The sequence below is a fragment of the Haemaphysalis longicornis genome, unplaced genomic scaffold, assembly GCF_048455015.1.
Source record: "Haemaphysalis longicornis isolate Haplotype H1 unplaced genomic scaffold, Haemaphysalis longicornis Haplotype H1 scaffold_31, whole genome shotgun sequence".
NCBI lineage: Eukaryota > Metazoa > Arthropoda > Arachnida > Ixodida > Ixodidae > Haemaphysalis > Haemaphysalis longicornis.
Genome location: NW_027526340.1, coordinates 2,821,408 through 2,831,918, shown reverse-complemented (window position 1 = coordinate 2,831,918; position 10,511 = coordinate 2,821,408). Strand labels below are relative to the sequence as shown.

General features: G+C 50.0%; 1 protein-coding gene across 1 annotated transcript; it reads left to right on the top strand.

Moving 5' to 3' along the window:
* Positions 1-8,228: 8,228 nt before the first annotated feature.
* Positions 8,229-9,812, top strand: LOC144177795 (solute carrier family 22 member 13-like). Its single transcript, XM_077705364.1, has 2 exons — positions 8,229-8,475; positions 8,785-9,812. Exons 1-2 carry the CDS (start codon positions 8,229-8,231, stop codon positions 9,810-9,812), a joined length of 1,275 nt encoding a protein of 424 aa, XP_077561490.1.
* Positions 9,813-10,511: the final 699 nt, after the last annotated feature.

Sequence of the window (10,511 nt, the reverse complement as noted above, 5' to 3'; positions counted from 1 at the left end):
GCTCGAACCGGTCAGTAAATCCAGACCACGGGCAATCTCAGGAGAACGCAAGCGAGGGTGTAGACCTACACCACCGTGAGGCTGTGATCCAGGTAATCGAGCAGAAGGGGCAGACTAACGGCGCGGTCGCCGTATCTGAGCCCGCGAAGCGTAGTAATCGTCATCACCGCTCCCAGAGTGACGCGGTGGGCAGGCAGTGTGCTTCGGCAGCGCTCGGCCCGCGAGGTGTTCTCGACGACACGGAGTGTCGGGAGGAGCCAGCTGTCGCGTTTCCGCGAGAGAAGCAGAGCGACAGGGTCGAGCAGGACGCGCTGGTATGGCTAACATGCCCCTCGGGCATTGTTCTCAGCAAGCAGACGAGAGGCGCGTACAGGGCTCGGCGGGGCAGGGGCACAAGCCGCTCGAAATTGAGCACCATGTCGCCCCGGTAAGATCGCCTGAATGGGCAGGGGGCACAGGTGTTCTTGAGCGAAGGAAAAACCTACGCAAGTGTCTGTTCGCTTGCAAGGGCCTACCAGGCGAGGTTTCGCATTGTCGAGCCAGGGGTAGCTTCATGCACAGGCGCGGAGACTTTTCTCCGCCGCAGGTTGAATACCCACCGGCTGTCAGGCGCTCATTTCGGGTGGCCTGGGGTTATTTTGGTCAGGTGTGGCTTTTCGGTGGCCCGATCGAGCTCGAGGTAGAGTTGCGCCAAGGGTCAGCTCTATGTCAATACGGAAAGGCTTCCATTTTTCTGCGGTGTTCCTAAGGGAGCGGCAGTGTTCGCATGCAGGTGCATGGCGGGGGAACCCTACTGTGAAACCGAGAACTTGATGTCGCAACAATGACCGGTCGTGCCGCTGAAGAGGACAGCGACACGAGACGTTGCGGACTGGCACCGGGCGTGTGTGTGTTTTCTAGCGGAGCTCAGCGGACTCTACGCCGTGAGGCGCACGTGGTGCTACATCGGACATACGTGCCTTCGTTTGGAACTCTAATTTTATTTTGCGGGTGTCCTTGTTCGAAGGGTTTGTGTGGGCATGCATGCTCGTGTTAGCGTGTTTTCCGTATACGAGGATGCGAGTTGTTTTCTTTGTCGCTGTGCACGCCTGTATTTAGTTTGAGTTATTCCCGTAGTGACCAGTGGGCCCCTACGTGAATCTTGTGACGGGCGTATAAGGGTTCCAGGCGTCAGCGACGCTGCAAAGTCGAACGCGTGGGAAGCGGCAGTACCCTCAAGGGCGCATGAATGACTTTATGGCAGCCAGCACGTTGAGAGCAAGCGGTCTCTGGGTCACGCCGCTCGCGGGTGAACACATTGTCTGGGGTCACAGCTGCGCTGTCGCGTTGTTTTGGCCGGAGTGCGTGGTGTAGCCGTGGGAAAATATTGGTAGCATGGCGACTCAAATGGCATCCCGGGGGCATGGCGGCCGCTGGCTCGGGGCCCACCGCGGTTTCCATTAGCAGGTTGTAAAACCATTTGGTCCGTCGAGCGGCTGGAGACCGGGAGCGTGGAGATGTCAACTGTGGTTAGACAGTGGCCAATTTATGGCGATAGCTTTCCTTTTGTTGGCCAGTGCGCGCGCGGAGTGGAGGCGTGCGAGGGTGCGTGCGTTGGGACCCGGGATGGGCGCGGCAGAGGCGGCGCCTGAGCCGGCCGCCGCGTCCTTTTGTCCCTACGCGCTGTTTCTGGTCTACGGTCCAATTAACGGGGCATCGCCTGTCAACGGCGGAGAATCTTGGGGACGCATGGTCGTTAAGACGGGTGTTTATGGGTTTCAGCTGGCTTGAGTAGCTGTCCTGTCTCGGACGAAATGCGTGGGAACAGGCGATGCAGACCGCGTTCGTGGAAGCGTGTCCCTGGCGCTTGCACGTGTTTTCGCGGGTTTTTGAGTGTTTATCGTGTTTGTTTGGTTGGCTTTGATCCTTTCCTTTTTTTTGGAGAGAGAGAGAGAGTGACCAGTGTTTGAGGCGGGGGCGTTGCACACCGTGGTTTAGGCTCGGATTTACTAATCCATCCTATCAGGTGCCCAGGAGATACCGATTGGCCTGTGTATCGGGGGTGGGGCCTAAGTAACCCATTAAAGCCATGAGACACGAGGTCTCGGGGTCTAATCCTCAAGGTTTAATGTGCTATGCAGGACCGGTGTATTGCCGGGCTAGCCAGGTCAGGCTAGGGAGGATCTCACCACTTGGGTAGTCTTAGGTCAGGGTCCGTCGCTGACGGGGGTGCCGCGGGCACAAAGTCTTAGCTGACCTAAAAACCCATTTTATTTCTTACTCTGTCAACTTGAGTCTGTAAATATCCTGTATATGTCTCTCCGTGTAAATATACAGTTTTGAAAAACTCTCCATCAACCATCGTCGTCGTGTCATCAGTGCCGCAACCATCAGGCACCAACGCAGACCATCGGAAGTCTTCTACACGCCACAACATCGGCGCATCGAAGCAAGAAACAACAAACCAAATCTCTACTGCATTGTTCTTCAAAAGATACGCCTATATACTGGAGAAATGTTGGATATTTTTTCGGAGGGCTTGAGCACTCTGATAGAGACAACCCAGGGTGTCAGTGTAAGCACAAGTGATTGCCCCTCGAAAGCGACCTACAAAATTTTCAGCAAGCGGAAGTTCAGTTCACTAAGCAATTTGAGAAAGAGAGAGCGTGGCCTTTCGTCGATATGTGGTGCCGAACGTCATTCTTGGTAGGCTTCTTGAAGAATGGCGGCCAGGTCAAAATACGAAAATTCGCGTAGCATTGCCGTGAACGGCCCTTCGGCGACAATGGCCATGGAACGGACCAGAGCTGTAGACACGGGAGCAGCATTACCGCGGAAAGAAAGTAATGTGGTAGCATCGAGGAAATGTTGCCCTTTGACGACGGCGAGGAATCTATGATACGTGAGAAAGTCGGCTCCGATGGTCGCGCAAGTAGCGTTATCCACCATAAAAATACATCCCAGCGCTCCGCGGAGCCCGAGGTTCAGCGTGAGCGAACCCTGCTTATATACGGGAATTTTAGTAGCGTTGACAGCTTGGAGGAACAAGATCGTGGTGAAAGAGCGTTCTGGCCATGTATCGGGCAGGATGCTGACCAGGGATCCTGTATCGACCAGGAACTGCTGTGCAAAAAGTGACAGTACTAGGAGAAGGCGACACTTACTGAGGCCTCCACCACTGGTCCCCCGTAGCGGCCGGCCACGCATTTTCCCGCGCAGGACCAAGCCCAAGTGCGCACGGGAGCAGTGCTTACGGCGTGGCTCCAAAACAACCCGTTTTTCTGCTGCACGCTTTGCTTGCTGCCTTCTTTGTCGCCACGTTATCGGCTTCACCTGTGGATCCCAAACTGCTATTTACGCCTCTGCTCTCGCCTTGCCCTGGTCATCTCTACCGCGGCTGCGCGCCGCTGGTGGACGGAACGGCTGCGCGCTCAGTCTACGCACCACCAGCCCAATCGACAACCTCCACGCCCCCTGCTTCGAACCTAAATTGGCGGCTCAGCGACTTGAACCTCAGTGGGCACGGGAGCAGTGCTTACAGCATGGCTCCAAACAACAGGTGTGTAATCAGTATTCTCTACAAAGGAATGACATATATTGGCTGGTGTTCCCGGGCCCACGGACATTGCGTAACATTGTGTGCGGCGGTATTTATATCTTTTTTTTTTATTATTGCGCTTTCGAGACGTCGAGAGCAATCCTGACCCTTGCACTCAGTCGAAAACGCTTTTGCAAACTGAATAATTGCCGGATCATCCCGGTGAACAAATGAAAGTTATGTATGAATTGTTGAAAGACCTGCATACACGTGCTGTGAAAAGTTCGAAGTGTCAGGAAGATCTTGCTGCCGACGTAGAGGAAATTAAAACTTGTCAGAAAAGCATTGAAAGTGAAAGGACCAGTATACACAACCGAAATGATGCACTGGAAAAAAAGTCGGGAACATTAGAACACTTTGGTGAGGCGTTTTCGAATATGGAAGCCTTTGTCGAATGCCTTGCAATTGGGAATACCACTCTAACATGTCGCTTAGACGAACTCGAGGAGAGATCGCGGCGTGATAACCTAATCTTCCATGGTATTGCTTAATCTTCCATGGTAGACAGAACTAACACAAGGTATTGATTCATTACCTACTGGTTCTATTGATAACGCTCACCTTCTAGGTGCATACTCACCAGGAAAATACCGTCCAATAATTGCGAAATTTTCTAACTACAAAGTTAAGGTAAAAACGCCGCCCTTTCGTAGCCAGCTAGAAATAACAGTGTTACTGTGAGCGACGATTTTCTCTCACTAACCGTAATGCCCGCAAAAAATTTACTAAACTGCGGTAAAATTTGCCTGGATCTGCTAAATTTCAACTACGTCACAACAAACTATTAGTGAACAAAAATGTTTCATATACGACGCAACCACCGATAGCATACAATAGATTCAGCAGCGCGATGAACCCGTGAGTCAGAGCACAGAGGCTCCGCAGGCCATCCATGACTCGATAAGAAAGCGCGAGGGGAAGTGGCAAGATATCGCAACAACTTGTTCCCCCCGAACATTTGCTTTTTTTGCCAATCTACGAAGCGTGCTCAGCAGACATCGACAGTAATCATCTTCGGTGGACTCTTGTTCAGCTGATATCATAGCATAACGGAAACCTGGCTTCACCAGTATGTCCGCGGCCACGAAATTTTTCAAACCTAATCTCAGTTTAACATTTACCGTTGCGACAGCACTGCGCGTCGCGGTGGCGAAGTCCAGTTGGCCATTCCAAAAAAATATTTCATCCTCACTGCTGTATCCGCCACCCACCGAGTCACCATACGTGGCAGAGAGATGCAGACGCTACCTCGCACCCACGGAAAAGAGAGACTTTATTCTTGTTACATGCTATTTATGACCGGGCTGCGGTTACTTCTGATGATAATAGAAATTGGCCACCTTAGCACTGTGCGCCACCTGGTCGCATGAACAGAACTACATGACACAATGCAACATCCCCTCCTCCCAAAAAGGGGCAGCACACCGTCACACAACACAACATGTTTCCGCCGCCGACCGAGTCACCATACGTGGCAGAGAGATGCAGACGCTACCTCGTACCCACGGTAGAGAGAGAAAGAGAGAGAGAGTAAACTTTATTTGAAAATAGGAAGACGGGAATGTGGAAAGAGTTATGGGTGAAGTCCTATTTCCAGGACTCCAGTAGCAAAGGCTTCCAGCTTGGCTCTTTCTAGCAGCTCACTCTGTGAAGAAAGGTCCGAGCTGGACAGTGCTAAATCCCAGGACTCTCTAGAGGTTTGGTAGGTGTTCTGCTGCCAAATTATAGGGCAGTTTCAGACTGTGTGGAATAAGTCTTCTCGTAATTTGCATTCGTGGCATTCTTCGTTATATCTCTCTGGGAACATGAGAGACAGTCTGGATTTGTGTGGGAAAACGTTGGTTTGTAGTTTCTTATCTTTCGTGCGTCTTCGGCATCTAACATGTGATACGCTGTGGGCATGGTCTTTCTCGCTTGCCTTTGAGTGTAAAGCCTTTCATTAAGCGACATGAACGGAGGAAGGGTGTAAGAGTGGTCCGTTTCCCTGCGGCTGTTGATTTGCCTCACTAGGGAGTCGGCTCTCTCATTTCCTTCAAAGCCTTCGTGTGCTGGGCTCCATATTATTCTATGTTGGCCTTTTGGTTCGGCTGGTAGAATATTCCTGGTTTCTATGGGAATAAGGCCGCATAATATATTTCTAATGGCTCTTGTAGAGTCCTTGAAGATAATGAGGTTTTGTTGTTATATTCTCCCCATCTTACAGCGATAGTATGGCTGTGGTTTCAGCTTCTTGAGATGTTTGTTTTCTGCTCATAGGAAAGTCCAGGAGTTTGCTCCGTGCATCCAAAACTACGGCTGATGATATTGCGTGGTGGTTGGTGGCGGCATCCGTGTATACTGCATTTGAATTTCTCCCGTATGTGCTTCTTATATGCTAATTCATGCTTGTCTTCTACCTTTGTTGTGGAGGGGGCTCATTTTCTTTGGAATGGGTGAAATTTTGAGAGCTTTGCGTTTTTCTGGTTCCAGCTCTGTTGTTCTTCGTACGAACGATGTCTGAATGGTGTGGCCCGTTTTTAGCATTTCCCTGCCGGTTCTTGTTTTCAATAGCCTCTCTTTTTGTGCTTCGAGGGTGGCTTCTTGGACTTCTTGGAAGGTATTGCAGATGTCCAGGTTATAGAACTTTTCGTTGGAGGTGTAGATGGGTAAGCCGAGGGCGATCTTGTAAGCTGTTCTTATGATAGCGTTTACTCCTTCTTGTTGTCTTTGGTCCAGGTGGTGAAACGGTAGACTGTATGCGATCCTGCTCATTATGAGTGATTGGATGAGTTTGATTGTTTCCTCTTCTCTGATGCCTTTGCTGGTCCGTGTGATGCGTCTGATGACCCTCGCTAGTTGTTGCGTTGTTTTTCTTAGGTTGCTAAGCGTGGCGGTTGCTTTTCTGTCTTCTTGCACGTACATGCCCAGTATTCTGACCGTTGGTTTGAATTGGACATCCTTGCCGTCCATTTGGATGCTTCTTGTGGGAATGGGTTCATTTGATGGGCTGATTATAATTAATTCTGACTTTTCTGGAGCGCACTTTAAGCCGTTGTCTTGTATTGGACCCTTTATGCTTTCTATGGCATCTTGTAGAGTATTTAGCTTTTCGGTTAGGGTGCCTTCTTTGGTCCAGATGGTTATATCATCTGCGTAGACGGACTTGCGAATCTGCGTGTTCTCTTCGAGCATTCTTACTATTGCTAGCATGGTCAGGTTGAAGAGTAGTGGGAAAATAACAGATCCCTGTGGTGTTCCTCTGTTAGGCATCTCGAAGGGTCGGGATCTAATATTCCCAATTCCTATGGTGGCTGTCCTATTAGAAAGGCAGTTGGCCATGTAGTCGTAGATTTTATGGCCGCATCCTGTTTTCTCTGCCGCCTTAAGTATCGCCTCGTGTGACACGTTGTCGAAGGCTCCTTTCAGGTCAACTGCTAGGATTATTTGATCTTTGGAGTTAGTGTTCCCTAATATGTCGTGTTTTAGCTGCAGGAAGGCATCTTGGGCAGAGAGTCCGCTTGTGAAGCCTATTATACAGTGTGTGACCACGGAAAAGAGAGCCTTTATTCTTGCTACATTGTATTTATAACCGTGCTGCGGTTACGATGATGACAATAGAAATTGGCTGCCTTAGCACTGTGCGCCACCTCGTGGCATGAACAGAACTACATTACACAACACAACACTCACGCATAAACATTCGCAGTGACCTGGAAATTATCTGGGTTTCACTAACACTAAGTCGTCATAAAATAACTCTTGGCCTCTGCTACCGGCCTCCGTCTTCCTCGCATGATTTCGTTAATTAAGTACACGGTGCATTTAATCTGGTTTACACTCGTTTTCTTACCTCCGAGGTAATCCTAATGGATGATTTCAATTTTCCTAATATCACGTGGAACACCCAGCCACCATTATTGTCACCATTCGCAACGTTAGCAGATGACTTCATTGACTTATGCTCTATGTATTCCTTAACCCAATTAGTAGCAGAGCCTACCAGACGCACATCTAATGTAGCGAATATTGTAGACTTAGTTTTAACAAGCAGACTCGATTAAGAAGCATGCTCGCAACATCGCGGAGAACAAGGTCGTACAACGAGTGCTTTGATTTGGTTTGATTTCTTAAATAGCTATTTCGTCACATTTAATTGTAATTATGGTGTAAGTAGATATTGTTAACCGAGGAAAATTACACAAAAATGAAAGTGCAATAGATGACAAAAAATGAAGAAATACCGGAAAATGAAATTTGTATTGCGTTAGGGCCCATAACCGGGCTTAGTCAGAAATATGATAAGGTGTTCTCCTAATATGTGAAATGACGCATCTGCAACTGGCACACACCTAACTAGGATGGTAGAAATGCAGGAATTTGTCGTGATGGTTGAATTTCTTTATTTCTTGAAGATATCATCATTACGTCTTTCAAAGAAGAAGAAGAAGAGCCACATCGCTGCCATGTTTTCAGACGCTGTGAGTTTGTTCGAGCATCTCGTGAGGAAACGGGAACGATGAATTTGTTTACGCTAAAGTCTGTGTCCTCTTCGGATTTCCTGACGAGTGAGACTTTTGACTGTCACGACGCGTTCGGCCACGGGTTCTTCCAGAGGCGCTTGCTTCTGCTAAGCATTATTACCATCTTCATTGGGAACTCCGAGACTGCCATTATGTCAGTCATTGCGAAGGATGTGGATCACTGGTGCAGGCAGCCTTCCGGTCTGAACGTCTCCGTGGCGTCCTGGAAAAACAGAACCATCCCCGTAGAGGCAGATGGACGATTCAGCCGCTGCCACGTCTACAAACACCCCGATGACCCGAATGACACCCAAGTGGTGACCTGCGATGAGTGGAACTACGATGATCAGCGGGCAGAACAAACTATCGTGAGTGTTTGGAACCTTGTGTGCCAGAGGCGTTTGCTCTTGGTCTTTGGCCTGGCGATACAGTTCCTTGGGCCCATCGTACTACTTCTTACAACCGGCCCTCTGTCTGATTGGATAGGCAGGGCTCCAGTAATCACAGCAGTCATCCCCATACTGTTGGTCGCCACTCTCATAGGCTGTGTCCCTACCACGTATGTCTTATTTACCATCGTCCGGTTTTTCGCTTCCGGATCTGCCTTGTGCTCCCTGGCCCTCTGCACTATTATAAACTTTGAAGTGATGGCCCACCAAAACAGGCCACTTCATGTAATATTGTGCTTTGCATTCGCTTTCGTGCTAGCCGACGCATGGATTACTATTATGGGATACATAGAGATGAACTGGACACTCAAGCAAGCCATTTTTGTCGCCCCAACACTTCTTTCACTTCCGGCTGTGTTCGTCTTGCCGGAGTCACCACGTTGGCTAATCGCAAGTGGACGGCTTAAAGCGGCGGAAGGCGTCATGCTGGAGGCTGCCAAGAAGAATAACTTCCCCCTACCTTTCACGGCATCTCTGTTGGACAGACTCTCTGCTCAGGTGGACAAGAACAAGGAGAGGGTAGGCGGTGAAGGAGAGGACATGTTAGAGGGATGCTCCGTTCGACAGCGAGCTCTCATCATGTTCGGCTCGTACTTCTCTATATCCTTCTCGCTCTACGTAACAATTTTTTCTTCGGCGTCCCTCCGCGAAGGCATTCTGCAGATGATCTCCTCCATCGTGACAATCCTAGGATTCGCAGGGATGTTCGTCGTTGTCACCAAGTTCCCTCTGCTGAAAGTCCTCACAGGCTGCTTCGCGGCATTAGGTGCTGCACAGTGCGCTCTGAGTGTGGCCACCGCGTTGAACCCGCCGGCCATCAGCAACGTCTTGATAGTGGTGATCAGACCACTAGTCAGCATCGGGATGGTGGTGAGCATTGCCTACACCCTCGAGTTATTCCCAACGGCCTTGCGTGGCACAGCACTCTGCTGGACAGTGGTCAGTGGGCGGATCGGAACAGTGTGTGCGTTTGTGATGTTCGGGCTCCAGCAGGTTGGCCGCGAGGATGTGGGTTTCGCCACGGCCGGAACCCTCCTGCTGGCATCGGTGGTGGCTTTTCGCCGCTTGCCTCCAGCGACGACGGTTGAATGCGCCAAGATAAAAGCATCTCGTCCATCGGCCCTGCGGAACAAAGCCATGGGTCACATGAAGAGGACCCTCGACCAGCCGCTGCCGGAGAGGCGCTTTCAGGGCACAGAAAGCCCTGCAACCAGTACGTTTTCGTCCCGGAAGTCCAAGAGGCGTCGTCGGAAGTCTTCCAAGTCTCGCAAAAAAAGTGAAAGTTGAGCCCAGGGGCTTCCCATCGCTGTGCTCACAAGAATAAGTCAGTTCTGTAGACTGAATTTTTCTTGTTCAGGGAGACAGCCTCTTTAATAATCCCGTGTTGAACGATATTTCCAGAAAATGTTTCCTACTTTCCTATCTAAGGCTGAGAATACTGGCGTGCCTACGGCAACGAGATAGAATTTATTTTAGTTGTATTTGAACATTAGGCAGAATTACATCTATTTTACTTATTCGAGCGTCTTTAGTTTCCTTTTGGAGCGGCGTGGTTTGTGCCCATGTGCAGAGCTATGTTTTATGTTCTCAAAGAAACACGGTGATTCGTTTGCTCATTTTCGCAAATGACCTTTACTCGGAAATAATACAGACAATGTTCTAGCCATTTTTTTGTATGCACGTGTAATCTTACGAGACAGAGAGGGCTTTACAGGACCTGCCGCGGTGGCTCAGTGGCTAAGGCGTTGCGCTGCTGAGCACGAGGTCGAGGGCTTGATTCCCGGCCGCGGCGGCCGCTTGTCTGATGGAGGAGAAAAGCAAAAACGCCCGTGTGTACGAGATTTCGGCGCACGTTAAAGATCCCCAGGCGATCAAAATTTATCCGGAGCCCTCCACTACGGCGCGCCTCATCGCCTTCGTTGCGTCGGCGCGTTGAACCCTACAATCAATCAATCAAATCGAGGGCTTTACAGGAAAAGCCTTAAA

Excerpts from the sequence above, each read along its gene's own strand:
- LOC144177795 (XM_077705364.1), top strand. The coding sequence starts at position 8,229 with ATGTCAGTCATTGCGAAGGATGTGGATCACTGGTGCAGGCAGCCTTCC. Across the intron at positions 8,476-8,784 it reads GAACCTTGTGTGCCAGAGGC|CCGACGCATGGATTACTATT; the intron begins GTTTGCTCTTGG and ends CTTTCGTGCTAG.